The sequence below is a fragment of the Leopardus geoffroyi genome, chromosome D4 (genome assembly GCF_018350155.1).
Source record: "Leopardus geoffroyi isolate Oge1 chromosome D4, O.geoffroyi_Oge1_pat1.0, whole genome shotgun sequence".
Taxonomy (NCBI): domain Eukaryota; kingdom Metazoa; phylum Chordata; class Mammalia; order Carnivora; family Felidae; genus Leopardus; species Leopardus geoffroyi.
In genome coordinates this window covers 57,457,453-57,478,986 of record NC_059342.1, presented here as the reverse complement: position 1 = coordinate 57,478,986, position 21,534 = coordinate 57,457,453, and the positions used below count along the sequence as shown (strand labels likewise).

The following is a 21,534-nucleotide window of genomic DNA, read 5'->3' as shown; positions in this document are numbered from 1 at the left end:
TTCCCCCGGTGACAACTGTAGGACATGACCTGGACTGGAAAGATTAATCTAGGCTGAGGAACCTTTAGTGGTTATGGATGGGGTGGTTGCCAGGGCCCTATCACTGAGGAAGCCATGCATATATCCTCATATTCTCCAGCTAGGTTCCTTACCGTCAGCTCTAGCTCTTGCATCCTTCTGTGTATGGCTGTTGGCTGGGCTCCCTGGGAGAGCAGGCCCTGGATCCATCAGCTGGGCCAGGGGGCCTTGCCCAGCAGCTCTGAGGCCAGTAGGTGGCATCTCATTGGACTGGGGGCCCTGACAGACCTGGGTGGACCAGGGCTCTGGGCCAACTAGGTCCATGCCTGGCCCCGAAGGCATGGGTGGTAGGCTATGGCTACAGCGAACGCCCTCATCCAGTGGGCCCACCCTATCTTGTTGGGCTTCTTGGATGGGTGAGAACTCCTGGGAGGAGTCTCCGATGCTCAGTCGAAGTGGCGGAGAGCCAGAGCCTGCAGCTTTCTTCCGGCCTTTGGCGAGCTCGGCGAAGGAGGTGACCCGCCTAGGTGGGGAGCCAGGCCCAGCGAGGGCTGTAGGACCCTCACTCAGGCGCACTGGGCAACTCAACATGCGTTCCAGTGAGCCCAGGCGGACAGGAGGGCTGCGCGCCAGGGTGCGATCACAGCTTCGAGAGCGCTGGCGTCCAGTGCTAAGGTTGGGGGGTGAAGTGTTAGTGTACACTTGCCCCTCGATCACAGCGGGGCCCACAGGAGCTGCTGCTTCCACTGAGGAACCTACTGCTTCTTGCTCCTCTGGCTGGACTTCTGGCCTCTGGAATAGGTAATACTCAGAGGGCTGGCTGGGGCCAGGGTCTGGACCAGGGCCTGGTGCCGGGCTTATCTTGGTGTGTTCCTCAGAGCAGCTGGTGATGGAAGAGCCAGCTGGGCTTGGGGATGATTGGGAGGACAGGTCACAGGTGACAAGTTTATAGTAATTCTGTGTGGCCACAACAAGACGGGCCTGGCTCTGGAAGCAGGCTGTGAGGTCAGCCACAGCTGGGCAGGGCTCACAGTGTGGGCGGTAGGAGTTGCAGTTGGCATCGAGCTCAGGAGACGAGGCATGAGGACAGCCATAGCTCCCCTCCCTTCCCCCACTGTCGGGGTGGTGGGACTCACAAGACATCTTAGACTCAGCTGGGGAGGGCTGCAGGTCCAGGTAGAAGGCGCCAGGGTCTGAGTGGCTGCAGAAGGAAGAGTTGCTGCAAGACTGTGGGGCGGAGTTGAGATTGGCACGGGAGTTGCCATGCATCTTGTTGTAGAGGGTGCTGAAGGTGACCAGCACACCGTCTGAGCTGTTGCAGGAGGAGTCACTCACATAGCCCATGGACTGGTCAGCCGCCTCAGACTGACTGGATGTGCTACTGCAGCGGCAGTGCTGAGGTCCTGAGCCTGAGCATCTTGGGTTCCTTGGGGATTCATCTGAACTGAGTTTCCATTCATGATCAAAGGAAAAGCCAGAGGTATCACTGGCTCCACCCCCACTGCCACTCCCACCAGGTCCCCCACACTCATCCAGTTCCATGGTCTCCGCTTCCAGTTCTGGCCGGCAGCAGTGGCTGGTGCTGCACTGCTGGGTATCCAAGGTGGCCACTGGCTCCTGCTCCTGCCCTTCCACTACTCCAGCCCGACTACGTGTTGCCCCCCATGGCCTGCTCACTCTAGGGCCAGGTGGTGGCAGCTGGAAAGGGGACAGATGTAAGGTGGGCTGACCAGCCCCATGCAGGTGGAAGGACTGCTGAGTGGCACTATCACCAGTGCTGTCATCATATAGGTCACCAAGTCCTGGCTCAGCCACACCTTCCTGTAGCAGGAAGGGATTGTGTCGTTTAGGGGCCCCGGGGCCTCTTCCATCCCGCACCCTACTCTTCGTGCTGTCTGCAGACCGCGCAGATCCCCCCGGAGCAGAGTGCAGACTGTTGTATAGCAGCGAGTCAGCTTGTCCTAGGTCTTGATCAGGCTGGGTGATGCCCAGCTCAGGTGGGCAGAAGGGATTGGATCTTGTGCTCCCACTACCCCCACCTGCCCCTCCACAGCACTGTCTGTCTGGGACTTGACAGTGCACCAGGGGGATGTGGTGGACGATGAGGGTCTCTCCAGTCAGCTTTGGGGGACTATCCATTCTGGAAATTTCGAACAAGGGCATCAACAGCACCAGACACTGCCCCCGGAGCCCAGTGGGGCAGAACACATTTCATCAGGAGAGCTTGGCACCTGGAGAGAGAGGGAAAGAAAGGGAACCTAATGTCACCTCCCTGGAAGTCAGGGACATGCCCTTCCCATAGCATTTTCAGGTGGAGAAGAGCCCAAGAGGAGAAAAGATTCAGAGTCAAGATGGAGCTTGATAACACAGCCCAACAGGGCAGGGGTACCCCACCATACTCTGGACTGCACAGGCCCAGCTCTTGAGCACCCCCTTCATTTTAAGTTGGCCATGCATCCACTTGTGACCAAAGGCAGAGCCCCTTTTAATGCCACATACGAAAATCTCGGGGTTCTCAAGGGCAACACTTTCTCGTTTTCTTTCAAGGATGTGTTCTTAGCAGTAAATGATGACTAGTCCTGAGTACAGAAAAGTATGAGTAGTGACATAAATAAGAAAAATCATCTAGGATGACTGAAAGGGTGCTCAGCACTAAGGGGGATACAGAGATGACTTAGTCACAGTTACAGCTTGCAAGCTTTCAGATAAGGGGAAAATCATGAATACTATATTATGTACTCACAGCAGTAAGCTATAATTTTGCAAGAAAACTATTTTTAAATATTCTCTATCATTTGCCCCCCTATGTCATCTCATTTTCTCTTCCTCTGAGCCCCAGAATGCTTATCCCTCTCTCATGGCTGTGGGCTAAGGATCCTTGCTCTCCTTACTACTGTTCTGGAGCTTCTTCTTCTTTTTAAAGATTTTGTTTTTAAGTAATCTCTATACCCAACGTGGGGCCTGAACTCACACCCCCAAGATCAAGAGCCACATGCTCCACAAACTGAGCCAGCTAGGTGCCCCTGTCCTGCAGCTTCTTGAATACAGAGACCAAATTGGGCATCAAAGTGACTGAAAGTATGCTAATCTCTTCCTTCTCAATGCAGGGCGGGTGTCTATTTCTATCTCTTTTGTATCACTCAGGCACAACATCACATAAGACCTAGCAAACATGACAGCCATAATACATTCTTGTCCAGTTCAGGGTACAGATCTTCTGAAGTGCCCAAATTCTATCCAGTTTCAGCTCAGAACTTTCACTGTGGGGGTCTCCTAGAAAGTCTTCTCTTCCCAGTTTTTCCTCTGATAGGCTAAGGTAAAGTTCTCTCTTGTTCAAGGTCTCCTGGCCCCAAGGACACAGAGCCCACTCTGAGCTTCTCTGATCTGTTGGCTGGACTGTGGCAGAATGGCTTCCTCAAATTCTAGTCTCCTGTGCTATCAAGTTCAACCCTAACAGTCCTCAGTTGCTCAGATGCCTCATATCTAATTTCATTCATTTCTCTTCCTTCCCTTTTTATTCTTGTCATTTTCCTTCCACCCACTATGAGTATAAATCCCCTACAACCTAAGTTCTCCATCATTTAGTTGAATGCTTTATACCATCAATTTTGAAAATTTTAACTCATTTAGATTATAGGATCACAGCCCTTCATGTGGAGTACAGAAAAGATCTAGGCAAGTCACATATACTCAAGGACATGAAAAGGCAATAATAAATGAAAAAATTCAAGTGGCTGATAAATACATTTGTGAGGGATACAGTTTTAAAATATCATTATTTACAAATTAAATTACATCAAAATTAAAAAGTATTTACCCTCTTTTTCCCCCTTTCCTTTCAGAGAGGAAGACTTTGTTGGACTTCCAATCCTTTGTGAGTTGACTGGGGGTAATAGATACGGGGGTAGTAGATACGGAGAAAGGTGGAAACTAGACAGACTAAACTGAGCTACAAGGTTTGAGTTATAGAAAACAGGGGAATAAATATTTTTTACCTTGGATTAGGTGATGGTTTCTTCGCTATGACACCAAAAGCACAAGTGGAAAGTGAGAAAATAGATAAGGTGGATGGACGTCATAAAAATTAAAAACCTTCACGCGTCAAAGGATACCATCAAGAAAAGACAACCCACAAAATGCGAGAAAATATTTACAAAGAGACTTCTGATCAAAATATATGAAGAACTCTTACAACCCCACATTAAAAAGACATATAACCCAATTAAAAACTGGGCAAAGACTTGCCTAGACATTTCTCCAAAGTAAACACACAAATGGTCAATAAACACACGAAAAGATGCTCAACATCATTAGTCATTAGATAAATGAAAACCACATTGAGATACCACTTCATCCCCAGCATGATTCCGAAGATAAAAGACAGACAATAATAAATGTGTGAAAATGTGGAGAAATTGGAACTCTCAAACTTTGCTGGAGGCATTGTAAAATGGTGCTACTTTGGAAAAATAGTCTGACAGTGCCTTAAAATGTTAAACATAGAGTTACCATATGACCCAGAAATTCTACTCCTAGGTATATACTCAAGAGAAATGAAAACACGTGTTCACACAAAAGCGTGTATATGAGGGGCACCTGGCTGACTCGGTAAAGCATGTGAGTCCTGATCTCAGGGTTGTGAGTTCAAGCCCCAATTGGGTATAGAGCTTACTCTATCTATCTATCTATCTATCTATCTATTCATTTATATTTTATTTTTTAATGTTTATTTATTTTGGAGAGAGAGAGCATAAGCAGGGGAGGGGCACAGAGAGAGGGAGACTGAGGATCCAAAGTGGGCTCTGCACTGGCAGCAGTGAGCCCCAATGCAGGGCTCAAACTCATGAACTGTGAGATCATGACCTGAGCCAAAGTCAGATGCTCAACCCTCTGAGCCACCCAGGCATCCCTATTTATTTATTTTTTTAATTTGGTTTTCTTTTTACTTTTCTTCTAAGATTCTATTTTTAAGTAATCTCTTCACCCAGTGTGGGGCTTGAACCTATAACTCTGAGATCAAGTGTTGCATGCTCCACTGACTGAGCCAGCCAGGCACCCCAGTGTAGTGCTTACTTTAAAAATAAATAGGGGCACCTAGGTGGCTTAGTGGGTTAAGCATTCAACTCTTGATTTTGGCTCAAGTCATGATCTCATGGTTAATGAGACTGAGCCTTGCATCAGGCTTTGCGCTGACAGTGCAGAGCCTGTTTGGGATTCTCTCTCTCCCTCTCTCTCTCTCTGCCCCTCCCCTGCTCAGTCTCTTACTCTCTCTCCAAAATAAGTAAATAAACATTAAAATGAATAAATAAATATATAGATAAAGCTGCACCAAAAAAACGATGTTAAAAAAATAATGTGATATATACATACAATGGAATACTATTTAGCAATAAAAGGAATGAAGTGGTGATCCGTGCTACAACATGAATGAACTTCAAAAAGTAAAAGAAGCCAGTCATAAAAAGCTTTTTTGTATGATGTAGGATTCCATTTACATGAAATTTCCAGAACAGACAAACCCACAGAAGCAGAAAATAGATTAGTGGTTTCCAGGGACTGGGGGACTGGGGAATGGGGAGTGACTGCTAACAGGTATGGAGGTTCTTTCTGGGGTAATGAAATGTTCTGAGATCAGACAGTGGTGATAATTATGAAAGTCTGCGAGTAAAATCAAAACTACAGAATTTTATGGTATGTGAATTATACCTTAACAAAGCTGTTATTTAAAACCTTTTTTAAAAATACACACACACAAAAGGTTAGGAGTTATGAGGTCAGTAGGGGTGAGGAAGGGAACCAGTGTTGAGCAGTGGAGGGGATGGGGCATTTGCAGAAACAAGTTGAGAACAAGAAAAGAGAAAGAGAGCTGCCTTAAAGTATGGGATTTTATAGAGAGAAATAAAGAGGATTTTTAGGAAGTTTAGCTATGAGGTACATGAGATAATTTTCTCTTTGCTCCTTCATATCTCTTCCTTCACCAAGAAAACTTGGGTTCAAATATATATGCCACAAGGATAACAGAAAGTTGGAAACAACCTAAAATTCCAATAATAATCAATCAACAAAAAAGAAAAGAGCAGGGGTACCTGGGTTGCTCAGTCAGTTAAGTGTCCAACATTTTTTTTTCTTAAATTTTTAATGTTTATTTATTTTTGAGGGGGGTGGTGCATATATAGAGGGAGACACAGAATCGGAAGCAGGCTCCAGGCTCTGAGCTGTCAGCACGGAGCCAGATGCAGGGCTTTAACTCACAGGCCCAGAGATCATGGCCTAAACCAAAGTCGGACACCCAATTGACTAAGCCACTCAGGCACCCCAAGTGTCGCTTGATTTTGGCTCAGGTTTCTCTCAGTTGGTAAGATCAAGCCCTGTGTTGGGCTCTGCACTGACAGTGTGCAGTCTGCTTGGGATTTTCTCTCTCCTCTCTCTCTGCCCCTTCCCTGTTCATATGCTTGCACTCTCTCTCTCTCAAAGATAAACTTAAAAATTTATTTATTTATTTATTTATTTATTTATTTATTTATTTAATTTGTTTGTTTGTTTGTTTTTAAAGAATTTTAAAAATGATTTTATTTATTTTATTTTTTTGAGAGACAGGGAGATGCACAGAGAGAAGAAGAGAGAGAATCCTAAGCAGGCTCCACGCTGTTAGCACAGAGCCCAACACAGGGCTCAAACTCACCAACCATGAGATCATGACCTGAGTTGAGATCAAGAGTCGAATGCTTAACCGACTGAGTGACCCAGGCACCCCTGGAAAAAAAATTTTTTTTAATAAAAAAGTAAGAGCAGAGTAACATTAAAATATGTCAATGTGACCACTGACTTGGGAAAACATTCACAAAATATTAGGTGAAAACTGCAAACTACAAACAGTAAGTACGGCATGACACCATTTTTAAAAATAAATATATGTCTATATGTGTCTTAGTCTGTTGAAGCTGCTATGACAAAATATCTGAGACTATGTGGCTTATAAACAGCAGAAATTTATTTCTCATAGTTCTGGGGGCTGGGAAGTCTAAGAACAAGGTGTCAAAATGGCTGTGTTCTGCCCTCTTCCTGGTTCATAGCTGGCACTTCTAGCTGTGTCCTCACATGGTGTAAGGGACAAGAGATGTCTCTGGAGCCTGTTTTGTAAAAGCAGTAATATCATTCATGAGGGCTTTGCCCTCATGAGGTAATCACCCCAAGGCCTACCTCTTAGTATCATTACCTTTGTGGGTTAGGGTTCAATATATGAATTTGGGGGGACACAGACATTCAGACCATAGCAATATGCATGAAAGAAAATCTGAAACCATATACAACAAGATGTTAATAGTTCTTATCTATGTTGAGTGATTTTAGATTATAATTTTACCCTTTTGGTATTAACTGTATTTCCTAATTTGTATGTAATATATATCTATTATGTATGTAATTTAAATGGTTTTATTTCCTTTAAACAACGTAGATACCACAGGTTCAGGGCTTGGAGAGGGGGTCTTCCCCTTATAAATAGTACTAGGTTTCCCCAAAGTCCAGGCTACCATCTGAGGTCTGGACTAAAGGAGCTATCTTGTACATATAGCAGTAATTTTAGGAGTACCTATGGGTTACAGCCATCACTTGATCTTCAATGAATATCCAGCCCCCCTATATTTTTTTAATTTAATTTTTTTTGAGAGAGAGAGAGAGAGAAAGAGAATGCACATGCGCGTGTGTGAGAGCAGGGGAGCGGCAGGAGAGGGAGAGAGAGAATCATAAGCAGGCTCCATGCCCAGCATAGAGGCTGACCTCAGGAACTGTGAGATCATGACCTGAGCTGAAATCAAGAACTGGACGCCTAACCAACTTAGCCACCCAAGCGCCCCGAGCCAACCCCACCCCCCTTTCAAACCACCATTTTCAAGCGGTATTCACAAATATACAAACATAGAAACTTGTGATTCTGATCCACAAAACTATTATTGAGTCATACATGCTTTGAAATGGAAAAACATAGTGATACACAGAGTCTAGAAGGCTGACCCTCTAAACCAGAGATAAAGAATAAATGGATAATGGAAGATGATGAAGAATCTGTACCTGGAGGGTGCAGAGAGTTATATTATACCGTTATGTTTACATATCTGTCCCCCAGGCTAGAGTGTAGCTTCTTGAGGTCAAAACCTGTGATACAGTCAACTCTGTGTCCCTGGAACTTATACACAGCGCTTGGAACATGGTAGGTGCTCGGTTATTTGTGGACTTCTATTTTACCCATTTATTTTTTTTTAATTAAAAAAAATTTTTTTCCTAATGTTTATTTATTTTTGAGAGAGAGAGAGTGCAAACAGAGGGAGACAGAATCTGAAGCAGGCTCCAGGCTCCAAGCTGTCAGCACAGAGCTGGACATGGGGCTTGAACCGACAAACCATGAGATCATGACCTGAGCTGAAGTCTGCCACTTAATGGGTTGAGCCACTCAAGTGCCCCTATTTTACCCATTTAAAAAACTGACTTGTCTTTTTATTATTGAGTTGTAGGGGCTTTTAAATTTCCTTTATCAGACACATGTCTTGAGAATATTTTCTCTCAGCCTGTGGCTTGCCCATTTGTTTTCTTTAAAAACATTTTTTAAAATGTTTATTTATTTTTGAGAGAGAGAGAGAGAGAGAGAGAGAGAGAGAGAGTGTGTGTGAGTGGGGAAGGGGGTAGAGAGAGAGATGGAGACAGAACTCTAAGTGGGCTCCAGGCTCTGTGCTGTCAGCATAGAGTCCAATGCGGGGCTTGAACTCACGAACTGTGAGATGCTTCACCGACTGAGCCAGCCAGGAGCCCCTGCCCATTTGTTTTCTAAATAGCGTTTTTTTTGTTTTTTTTTTAAGTTTATTTATTTACTTAGAGTGCATGTGCAGGGGAGGGGCAGAGAGAGAGAGAGAGAGGGAGAGATAGATAGAGAGAGAATCCCAAGCAGGCTCCACACTGTTAGCACAGAGCCGGACTTGGGGCTCAAACTCACAACCATAAGATCATGACCTGAGCTGAAATCTACAGTTGGATGCTTGACTGACTGAGCTACCCAGGTGCACCTTCATGGTGCTTTTTAATTAATGGAAGTTTTTAATTTTATAAAATCCCATTTATCTTTTATGGTTAGAGCCTTCTGTCCTATTTAAAAAATCTTTGCCTATCACAAGATCATAAAGAAATTTTTCCTTTTTTTTCCCCCCTGAAAGCTGTATAGTTTTAGCTTTTACATTTAGGTTTTGTTGAATCCTATTTTAACTGTAAAGCTCTATCACTGTTTGATTCATTTTATATTTTTGTATCTTAGAAAAGGTCTTATTCCTTTCTGATTTCCACACAACCAAGGGGGATGCCTGCCAATATTTCTTTCACAGACAACTCTAGCTCAGTCAACTGAGGTGATGTACTGCAGGCATCCCATGAGATTTTGTATTCATGCCCCCTCTCCTGAACTTGCATATTTTTGTAAAGCACATTTTTTTTTACATGTCGCCTCACTGATCCTCACAACTCACCAAAGTAGGCAGAGCCACTTCCATTTTAAAAAACAAGGAAATTGACAATCAAAAACAAAAGGACTTGTCCAAGATCATTCAGTGAATAAATGACAATTAGACAGGACTCAGGATAACTTAACTTTTGTTAGTTAAGAATGTAATGAGAGTATACTATACATGTGACTTTATTTCAAACACAACACAACACACACCTCTTAGACTTCTTTCCTGGGAATGACTTGTTCTATAACAATACAAGTTTAATATTGTGGGCCATGAGCTCTAATAAACTTGAAAACAATAGGGTAGAAGAGCTCACTGCAGATCCCCTCTGCACCCTGATTAAATGGAGAGACATGGGAGATGACGATGGGGAAGGAATAGAGAATCCAGAATAGGAAGAGAGTGAAAGAAAGCTCTCAGAAGACGGGCCCAATAGCTATGCCTAGTAGGAAGATAGTGGTTGGGTTCAGCCAGCATAAAGTTATGAAGTCTAGCTTTCCAGAATCAGGGAAAGCTTTCCATGAGAGCCCTTTTCCTGGCCCCCATCCCAAATGGATGTCTCTTGGCCTAACATAATAATACTATTTATTAGTGATCATTCACTGAGCTCTTACATGCCAGGTGATTCACATATGTCATCTCTAGTTCCACTATGATCTTTTAAAGTAGGCACAATCATTCCCACTTCACAGATGAGAAAACTGAAGCTTAGCAAGAGTAAATCGTTTGCCCACAATTACACAGCTGAGATGGAACAACACAAACCCAGGTCTGCCTAACTCCTAATTCTTCCTACTACAACAGCCTCCCAAAGAAAATGTTCAGGGGCCACACCCTTTTCCGAAAGTACTGGCATTTATTCTGCTACTACAGCAGCTGCTTCCTACCTTTCCTGTATAGGCCCACACTTGAACCTCCACTTACATAATTTGGATTTACCCACTTCTCTATTCTCTGAACCGACAGTCCCTTTTATATTACCACCTCAGTAATATGAGTGTTATTAAACACTCTTCAATCCACTCCTGTCTCAGTTCCCAGCCCTCACCTTCCTGCCCCATTCATAGTCCCCAAGGCCCCTTTTCCCTGTTCTGTAGTTCACATTCCTAGATGCTTCCTGGGAACTAACACCCTCCCTCCCGCAACTTCCCAGTGTATTTGCCATAATTGCACAATGTGGAACTACTGACTCCTTTTAGCATATGTATTTGAATCATTCACCAAGGTGGTCAGTGGAAATGGGAATTTAAGGAACTCTTTCTATCTGCTCAGCAATAGGTCAACTCTGGGCAGGAGAATGTTCTAAACTCCAGAAGAAAGGTTTCCCCTGTCTTTGGTCATCAGCATCTTTCTGCCAGTCATAAAACTCTTTCCCTCTTTTCTTGGCCTCCTGAAGGAAGACTGGGAAGACAGCAGTATTCAGTTGCTCTTCTCTAACAACCTGACCTTGATCTGTGGCCCGATGAGGAGCGTCAATAGCACTGATAACTGTTTTCCTGTCTGAGTCTTCTCTTGGGCACGACTGAAGGGAAGAGACAAAGAGGGTGGATTTGGGAGGACCAGCTTATGCTTAGGTCTCTTCCCGATAGGAATCTAGGTCTGTATAAGGAGACTGATTATAACAGGTCAGGTGCTGTAGGCATTACAGTGACTGACTCCTCACATTCCCCCTCCCCCAATATACTATAGAGCCTCTTGGTCAACATTCTTTCTTATTCCATCCTTACCTGCAGCCTGGTGGCTCCATGGCAACAGAAGATATGGTATGCGTGTCTATGGGCATGTATGTTTATGTATGGAGGAAAAGAACGGGTTGGATGCTTCCCAGCCCTTCCTCTTGAGAGCTGCTTGGATCCCTGCATATTCTCCATCATAAACTTACAATAGCTTTAGGGGTGTCTCCTCCCATTGAGTCTTTGTTCCTAGATCTGACCCCCCTTCACCATGACCCATACTATAGCAGCCTCATTAGAAACGCCCAGAAAAGAGGGGATCTTCTGTTGCTTGACAAAATAGCATTAGCCCAAGCCTCTGCACCACAGCCCAAATGTATGCATGGACGAGCTCATCTAATGTTTGCTCTTATGCTTGCACTCTCTCTCTCTTTGCTCTCTCTCTTTCTTTCGGAAGGACAAAGCCAACCCTCAGAAGCCGGGGTCCAAATGTGCTGATCGGTTATCCTAGCGTCTCTGCCCTGCCCCTCCCCCAGCTCCGCTAAGCCATACCTCTGTAAGGAGCCTTGAGCTGTACCCGGAGGCTTCTGTTCCTTTTGCACTGCAACCAAGCTCTACCTCGACAGTTCCAGCTGAGGCATTGTTCCACGGGACCACACAGGGGGAACTGAACCGATTTCCTAAGATCTGATTTCTGCTAATACAATGGCATCGTTGCTAATGCAGGGAGGCTGCGCAATCCCAGCCCCAGTATCCTTGCTGCTGCCGCTGCTACTGGTGCTGCGGTGACGTTGCTGCTAAGGGAAGGGGGAAGGGAAAGGAGCAGGCATGCCCACAGTACAGCCACTCAGCCTCCCTCCCTGTCAGTCCCTGTGGGCCCTTTAGCCTAGGGAAGGGGGAGGGGAGAGAAAGCCACAGAGGGCAGCCAGGGCTGGAAGACTGAGAACTCTCAAGGCAGCAAAGAAAATTAGACCAGAGAGCTGGGTCTAGCTTCTCTCTTGCTCTTAGGAGTCTCAGGGAAAAAGTCTGGGCAGAGCCTTAGAGCTTCCTTCCTTCCTTTAGGCCCCTCCTTTTAGATCTTAGCCAGAAACCTCTCCCTCCTCTCTTCACCCACTCTGAATGACTCCTTGTTTTCCAGCTTTTTCCTTTCACTAGGATTCCAGACTAGCCTCAGGGCAGAGCAGCCATCCTGGGAGGGGGTTTCTGAAACCTTGAAGGTAGGTTTCAGGGACCAGGCATCATTCTGTCAGCAGGTAGAGTCTTTGTGTATCCCAGCTAGATTCAGCACTAGGCTTTCTAGGGTGTGCCTCTTCAGAGAAGTGAGGTCTGTCTCAGAAAAAAGAGAGACTGGGCCATAGGCAGGCTTCTACACACAGGGTGGTAGTGAGCCTTAGGACCGAGTTGGGCACAGGTCCCTTCCTAACACAGAGTCTGATTCAGTTCCCTACATCTTCAGAGGTTCTGTTAGTGTGGCCGGAACAAAACCTTCTCCCTTCACCTGCATCAGGTTTTGGTCAAGTGCCTGCCGAGTGGCGTCCAGCTGAGCCAGTGGTGAGGCAGAATCCATTTGACCAGGCTGAGGGGCCAGGAAGCTTATTGTCCTAGGGAAAGGAAGGCTAAGGAAAGGGAGAGGTCTTCCCTCTGCCAGAGAAAAATCTCAGTTCTGCCTGTAGGTCTACAGAGCCCTTCACCCCTTCCCAGCTCCACTTTCCTCAGGTTCTGGGCCAGTTCTGTGGGAATCAGTAAACAGTGGAGAAGCTACAGCCAGAGCCAGTTGTACAGTAAGCAGCAGCACTGTCTGTCTACTTCAGGTCACTGCGCCCTGCTGCCACCCTTGATTGCAAAGACAGTCACAAGCTGGGGACCTATCTAGGTCTCCTCTCAGTGTTGACTAGTATCTGGATCCCTCAGCCAAGCCCCTGGATTTCAGGTCCCTAGAAAGAAGACTTGGGTCCAGTGGCCAGGACCACAGCAACTACCACTCAGGATCCACAAGAGATATAGTTTCTTTCCCCTTATTGCTTCTTCTATTTCCTATGTGACCCATAAGTCTACAGATGATATGCTAAAATGAACAGAGTTGCAGAGAGAACAGAGAAGTAGGTAAAGTTCCAAAAACCCACCTCCAACCTCAATCTGTTTGAGGGGCCAGGGCACCTTGATCTCATAAAGCAGGAAACAATGAGGAAGGGAAGGAGAGAAGGAGGCTGCTTCATAAAACTGACCATTAGTGGTTTTCACAAGGAGACTGAAAGCAGCAGAAATGGTGTTGGTGTCACTGTACATGCATACCTCCTTGTATGGAGCGTCACTTTATTATGTTTCCAGATACTGCATTGTTGTTGTTGTTTTTCTTTGTTTTTTGGCAACACTGTGTGGAGCAAGTCTATCAGTGCCATTTTTCAAACAGGATTTATTTATTTTGTGTCTCTGTGTCATATTTTAGTAATTCTCACAATATTTCAAACTTTTTCATTATTATTAAATTTGTTATGGTGACTTGCGATCAGTGATCCTTAAAAAATTTTTTTTTAAGTTTATTATTTTGAGAGAGAGAGAGAGAGAGCATGTGCACGTGCATGTGAACAAGTAGGGGAGGAGCAGAGAGAAAGGCAGAGTAAGAATACCACATAGGCTCTGTGCTGTCAGCTCAGAACCCAACACGGGGCTTGATCTCATGAATAGTGAGATCATGACATAAGCTGAAATCAAGAGTCAGAAACTTAACCAACTGAGCCACCCAGGCGCCCCATGAATAGTGATCCTTGATATAACTATTGTTAATTGTTTTGGGGCACCATGAACCATGCCCATAAAAGATAGTCAACTTAATAAATGTTGTGTGTGTTTTGACCGCTCCACTGTCTGGCTGCTCCCCTCCCTCTCTCCTTCCCCTTTGGGCTTCCTTATACCTTGAGACATAATAATATTGAAATTAGGCCAACCAATAACCCTACAGTGGCCTCAAAGTGTTTAAATGAAAGGAAGAGTTGCACATCTCTCACTTTAAATTAAAAGGTAGAAATGATTAAGCTTAGTGAGGAAGGCATGTTTATTTATTTTTATTTTTATTTTTTTTAATATGAAATTTATTGTCAAATCGGTTTCCATATAACACCCAGTGCTCATCCAAGGAAGGCGTGTTTAAAGCTGAGATAGGCCAAAAGCTGGGCCTCTGTGTCAAACACTTATCCAAGTTGTAAATGCAAAAGAAAGTTCTTGAAGGAAGTTAAAAGTGCTACTCTGCTAAACACATGAATCATATAAAGCAAAACAGCCTTATTATTGATATGGAGAAAGCTTCAGTGGTCTGGATAGAAGATCAAGCCAGCCACATTTCCTTAAGCCAAAGCCTAATCCACAGCAAGGTCCTAACTCTCTTTAATTCTGTGAAGGCTGAGAGAGGTGAGGAAACTACAGTAGAAAAGCTGGAAGCTAGCAGAGGTTGCTTCATGAGGTTCAAGGAAAGAAGCCATCTCCACTACATAAAGTTGCAAGGTGAAGCAGCAAGTGCTGATGCAGAAGCTGCAGCAAGTTATCCAGAAGAGCCAGCTAAGATCATTAACGGAGGCGGCTACATGAGACAACAGATTTTCAATGTAGACAAAACAGCCATATATTGGAAGAAGATGTCTTCTAGGACTTTCATAGCTAGAGAGGAGAAGTCAGTTCCTGGCTTCAAACTTCAAACGATAGGTTGACTCTCATTAGGGGCTAAGGCAGCTGGTGACTTTAAGTTGGAACCAGTCAGTGTTCATTCATATACCATTCCAAAAATCCTAGGGCATTTAAGAATTATGCTAAATCTACTCTGTCTGTGCTCTGTAAATGGAACAAAGCCTGGATGACAGCACATCTGTTTACAGCATAGTTTGCTGAGTATTTTAAGCCCACTGTTGAGGCCTACTGCTCAGAAAAAAAAAAAGATTCCTTTCAAAATACCACTGCTCGTTGACAAGGCACCTGGTCACCAAAGAGTTCTGATAGAGAGGTACAATGACATTAATGTTATTTTCAAGCCTGCTAACAAAACATCCACTCTGCAGCCCATGGGTCGAGAAGTCATTGCAACTTTCAAGTCTTATTGTTTAAGAAATACCTTTCATCAGGCTCTAGTGCCATATATAGTGATTCCTTTGATGGATCTGGGCAAAGGTAATTGAAAATCTTCTGGAAAGGATTCACCACATCTGGTGCCATTAAGAACACTCATGATTTATGGGAAGAGTCAAAATATCAACATTAACAGGAGTTTGGAAGAAGCTGATTTCAACCCTAATGGATGACTTTGAGGAGTTCAAGACTACAGTGGAGGAAGTGAGGGCAGATGTGGTGGAAATAGCAAGGGAACTAGAATTAGAAGTGGAGCCTGAAGATGTGACTGAATTGCTATTACTGTCATGATAAGATTTTAATGGATGAGGAGTTGCTCCTTATGGATGAGCAAAGAAAGTGGTTTCTTGAGATGGAATCTACTCCTGGTGGAGATGCTGTGAAGACTGTTGAAATGACAGCAAAGGATTTAGAAATTACATAAACTTAGTTGATAAAGCAGTGTGGGGCTTGAGAGAATTGACTCTAATTTCAAAAGAAGTTCTACTGTGGGTGAAATGCTATGAAATGGCATTGAATGCTATAGAGAAATTGTTTGTGAAAGAAAGAGTCAATAAATGTGGCAAACTTCATGGTCTTATTTTAAGAACTTGCCACAGTCACCCCAACCTTCAGCACCCACACCCTGATCAGTCAGGAGCCATCAACACTGAGGCAGGACCTTTCACCAGCAAAAAGATTACAACTCACTGAAAGCTAAGATGATGGTTAGCATTTTTTAGCAATAAAGTATTTTTAAATGAAGGCATACACATTTTTTAAGACATAATGCTATGGCACACTTCACAGCTATAGTATAGTATAATTGTAACTTTTATATGCACTGGGAAACCAAAATAGTCATTGACTTGCTTTATTGCAATATTCACTTTATTGCAGTGATCTGGAACAGAACCCACAATATCCCTGAGGTATGGCTGTACTTCCCTCTTCCCTGAAACAGACCTCAAAGTGGGTTGGATAAGGAGCTTTAGTGTAGGGCAAAGCCAATCCCCATGACCAAGCATAGAGTTCTAGCTTCTTACTATAAGAGCTCGTGGGCCATGGTCTTTGTCCCTGAGATTTCTGTGAAGCTAAGCCATGCATTGTACTGGAGAGCCACTACTTAGGAAATGTTTGTAGTTGCCTATAGAAGGTGGCAGCTTTCACATTTTAAGTGCTTGGCTTACTTCACCACACCATCACCTATCTTCTACCCACTACTGCCAAAGATCTATAGTGTTTTTGATGAAAGATCAAATTATTTTCCGGTTAGAAACAAAATACAAATATTGTCACATTATAAACCCCAACTGGCTCCTAATTAGTATTCTCACCTGCAATTTACCTTCCAGTACTACCAGATTCATCTCCTTAAAGTACCATCTTTCTTCCATATGTCGCTCCTTCTACCTCTTTTAATGGTTTCCCATTATCCAGAGAATTAAGTTCAAACTCATTTTGGCTTTCAAGGTCCTCCATCTTTGCTATCTATCTACTTCCTCTCTATACAACCCTACTTCCCATACTTCATCATGTAGTCCTTCAAACTTGTTTCACTATCTCATTTCCTTTTTTTTTAATTAATTAATTAATTAATTAATTAATTTAAATGTTTATTTTCAAGAGAGAGAGAGACAGAGCATGAGAGGGGGAGAGGCAGAGGGAGGGGGAGACACAGAATCCAAAGCAGGCTCCAGGCTCTGAGCTGTCAGCACAGAGACCAACGTGGGGCTTGAACCCAGAAACTGTGAGATCATGACCTGAGCCAAAGTCAGATGCTTAACCAACTGAGCCACCCAGGCGCCCCAATTTTTTTTTATTTTTAAATATAATTTATTGTCAAATTGGCTAACAAAAAGTATTTACAGTGCGCTCTTGGTTTTGGGGGTAGATTCTCATGATTCATCGCTTACATACAACACCCAGTGCTCATCTCAACATGTACCTTCCTCAATGTCCACCACCCATTTTCCCCTCTCCTCTCCCCCCTCTCCCATCAACCCTCAGTTTGTTCTCTGTATATAAGAGTCTCTTATGGTTTGCCTCCCTCCCTCTCTGTAACTATTTTTTCCCCTTCCCTTCCCCCATGGTCTTAAGTTTCTCAAGTTCCACATATGAGTGAAAACATATGATATCTGTCTTTCTCTGACTTATTTCACTTAGCATAATACCCTCCAGTTCCATCCATGTTGCTGCAAATGGCAGGATTTCATTCTTTCTCATTGCCAAGTAGTATTCCCATAATCTCATTTCCACTCTGCTGCCTTTGTTCAGATTCTCCTACCTGTTACACTTGGATCTCTACTCAGAATTATTCAGAATCTACAAGGCTCAGATCAACTCATCCGTCAAGTCTTCACTGATCAGCCCAGAGCCAGAAATTATCTGTCTTCTGAACCTGTGGCTACAGGCTGTGAGTTTTACAGACAGGAAAAGAATCCCACAAAACTCAGTAGATCAATATGGGATTGCCAATTTCTTACATTGCCAAGTAGCATCATTAAAAAACAAAATAGGGGTGCCTGGGTAGCTCAGTTGGTTAAGTGACCGGCTCTTGATTTCAGCTCAGGTCATGATCTCGTGGTTTGTGCTCTGCACTGACAGTGCAGAGCCTGCTTGGGATTCTCTTTCTCTCCCTCTCTTTGCCCCTGCCATGCTCTCTCTTTCTCAAAATAAATAAATAAACTTAAAAAAAAACTTTGCATCAACTATCATCATTTCATAAAAATAAGCATATCATTACTTTTCTCATTTCATTGCATACTGATGCAAAATTCATGAAAAAGTAGCATTAGTCCACAAACAGTTTTGATTAAGTAAATCATTTGTCTTTTGATGCGTTTATTGTTCTTTTTTTCATATCCACTTTAATGTCTCTTTTAACTGCAAAGTCCAAGTTAAATTCATCTTTGCCCAATATCCAGCGTATAAGACAGAATTTTTATTTTGTGTTTCCCACAAAACCTAGCACAGTGCTTGGGCAGATAGAAAATGGTGAGTCCAAGTCTTGTTGAACACGAGTAGTATAAAAAAAGATGAGCCTTGAGTGTAAATGAGAGTGAGCAATAGACAGATCTGACTCAAACGGCTTAGAAGAGAAGACCCCTGTTCATGTGGGGGTAAAAAAGATCTGTTAAAAGAAAGCTTTAAAAAAAAAAAAAAAGGAGTAATTCTTCATAACCTTGAGTCAGGCAATATATTCTTAGACACAATGCCAAAAGTACAAATGACAAAAGAAAACATAAAGTGAACTTCATAAGAATTTAAAGCTTTTTGCTTCAAAGGATACAATCAAGATAGTGAAAAGATAACCCACAGAATGGGAGCAAATATTTGCAAATCATATTTCTTTCTCTTTTTTAAAGTTTTATTTATTTATTTTGAGAGGAAGGGAGAGAGAGAGCGAGAGAGAGAACACGAGCAAGGTTGGGGCAGAGAGAGGGAGAGAGAGAATCCCAAGCAGGCTTTGTGCTGGCAGCGCACAAGCCCCAATGAGGGGCTTGAACTCATAAACTGTGAGATCATGACCTGAGCTGAAACCAAGAGTCAGATGCTTACCCAACTGAGACACCCAGGCACTTATGCAAATCATATTTCTGATAAGAGATTTCTATCCAGAATATATAAAGAACTCTTAACAACTCAATAATAAAAAGATCTATAACTCAATTAAAAAATGGACAAAGGATTTGAATAGATATTTCTCCAAATAAGACATAAAAATCGTCAATAAGCACATGAAGAGAATTCCAATGTCATTTGTTATTAGGGAAGTGCAAATCAAAACTAAAATGAAATACCACTTCACCCTTCTAGAATGGCTAAAATCTAAAAGACGGACAATAACAAATATTGATGATAATGTGGAGGAATCAGAACCCTTATACATGGCTGGGAGGATTGTAAAATGGTGCAATCACTTTGGAAAACAGTCTGGAAGTTCCTTAAAATGTGAAATATAGAGTTACCATATGACCCAGAAATTCTACTCCTAGAGATATTCCCAAAAGAAATGAAAACAAAAATTCACACAAAAGCTTGTATACAAATATTCACAGCATTATTCATGATAGCCAAAAAGTGGGAACAACCAAGTGTCTTTCAATAGATGAATGGATAAGTAAAATGTGATATGTTCATAAAATGGAATATTATTCAACAAAAAAAGGAATGAAGTACTGAAACATGTTACAACATAGATGAACCTTGAAAACATTACTCTAAGTGGAAGAAGCCAAATATGGAAGGTCACATATGATTTGACTGCATTTATATGAAATGTCCAGATTAGGCAAATCTACGGAGACGAAAAGTAGGCTAGTGGCTGACAGGGACTTGGGGAACGGGGAAAATAGGGAGTGATTGTTAACAGGTATGGGATTTCTTTGTGGGATGATGCAAGTGTTTTAAAATTAGATTGTGGTGATAGTTGTTCAACTCTGTGAATATGCTAAAAACAACTAAACTGTATACTTTAACTGGTGAAACATGGTACATCAATTATATCTCCATTAATCTGTTAAAAGGAGTAAGCTGCAGCAGCAATGAACAGTGTTGCTCAGCTCCACAGAGACAGAAGTCTTTGAAGTCTCTGCAACTGGGTAACGGTGATGGAATTTCAGGTATACAGAAAGCAGAGGCATTTCTGGCATCGCTGGCATGTCAACCCAAGGACCTGAGACAATACCCTCTTTCTCCTGTTTTTTTCAACACAAAAATTCTTAAAAGAATAGATTATGTTGGGGCGCCTGGGTGGGACTTTGGCTCAGGTCATGATCTCACCACTTGGCTCATGGGCCCACATTGGGCTCTGTGCTGACAGCTCAGAGCCTGGAGCCTGCTTTGGATTCTGTGTCTCCCTCTCTCTCTGCCCCTCCCCCACTTGTACTCTGTCTCTCTCTCTCAAAAAAAAAAAAAAAAAAAAAAAAAAGAATAGATTATGTTAACTTTATTTTCTCCCTAACCATTTCTTAACTACCTAAAGTCTGTCTGTCTTGTAATACTTGGTCTGAAATAGTTTAATTTTGAACTTACATTATTTAAACTTTTTTATTTGGCTATTTTCTCCTATTGAAACCCTCTTTTCCCTTTGGCTTTAATCTTCCTAGTTCTTCCTCTTAGATCATTCTTTCTTCATGGTTTAATAAACCAATACCTGGCACACTTTTAAATGTAGACTTATAGTCAAATATACTCAAATTTAAAAATTTTACAAATAATGAAAAATAATGTAGATTTACAGCAAGGCTCAGATGTGAAGTCTTTTCAACTTGAGAGAAGTATTTGGCCCTTCCCATTATGCCACTGATTTCCAAATCTTACATTCTTCCAGAACTTCCAGAATCAAATCTCTATTGCCTATTAGACACTTTACCATTACCTCAAATTCGACACATCTAACTAAAGTCAAACTGATTTTTCTATTTCAAATCAGCCTTCTTTGGACTATCAGTAACAAACACAAGCTTGAAAACACTGAGAGTTATCTGGACTCTCTCTACATTCAATCACCAAGTCATGCCGAATCTTTTTTCAAATATTTTCGGCAATGATCTAATAATTTATTGTGCTTTACTATATTCCAACTATTATGCTAAGCACTAACTTACATTATCTCATTTAATCCATATAACCACTCTCTAAGCTAAGTATTATTATGTCTATTTTATGGATGAGAAATGAGGTTCAGGGATATTAAAAATCTTCCTAAGATAACTCAGTCAGTAAATATCTGATCTGAGATTCAGATAAAGAAATGTCTGATTCTAAAGTCAGTGTTCTTATTAACCACTTGTTACATTGCCTCTCAAATTCCCACTCTTACTCCCAATCTTTCTAATTCAGATCTGCATTACCTCTCCTTTTAATTATTATATACTTTTTCTACTAGTTTCATGCTTTCTAGTGCTTTCATTCTGTCTCTTTCCTCCCAGCTATCCTATTTAATGACACAAGATTAATCTTCCCAAAGCACAGCCTTCAATATATCACCTTATTACTAAAAAGTCTTCAATGGCTCCTTACTGCCTACAGGATAATCCCAATTCCTTAATGTGACATTCAAAATTCCTTCCTACTTATCGAACCATGTTCCATTACATGCCAAATTTATTCTGAATTCTGAGTTTTGGCTTACTGCACTGGGAAGATATCTGGAATACTCTCTCCCTATTTCTCTTTTCTTTTCCTTCCCTTTCTTTTCTTTTCTTTTCTTTTTTTTTCTTTTTTTTCTTTTCTTTTCTTTTAAAGGACCT

The 21,534-nt window shown here is 42.6% G+C and overlaps 1 protein-coding gene across 4 annotated transcripts in view; it reads right to left on the bottom strand.

Moving 5' to 3' along the window:
- Positions 1–21,534, bottom strand: part of RUSC2 (RUN and SH3 domain containing 2) — a 66,238-nt gene that overhangs the window by 11,315 nt on the left and 33,389 nt on the right. For 2 of the 4 annotated variants that reach the window (XM_045470023.1, XM_045470024.1), the window contains exon 2: positions 153–2,249. In XM_045470023.1, coding sequence (XP_045325979.1) covers positions 153–2,181 — 2,029 coding nt within the window. In that variant the 5' untranslated portion in view covers positions 2,182–2,249. Of the gene's footprint in view, positions 1–152; positions 2,250–11,737; positions 12,207–21,534 lie in introns of those variants that run through there. The other 2 variants (XM_045470025.1, XM_045470026.1) reach the window with 2 other exon arrangements.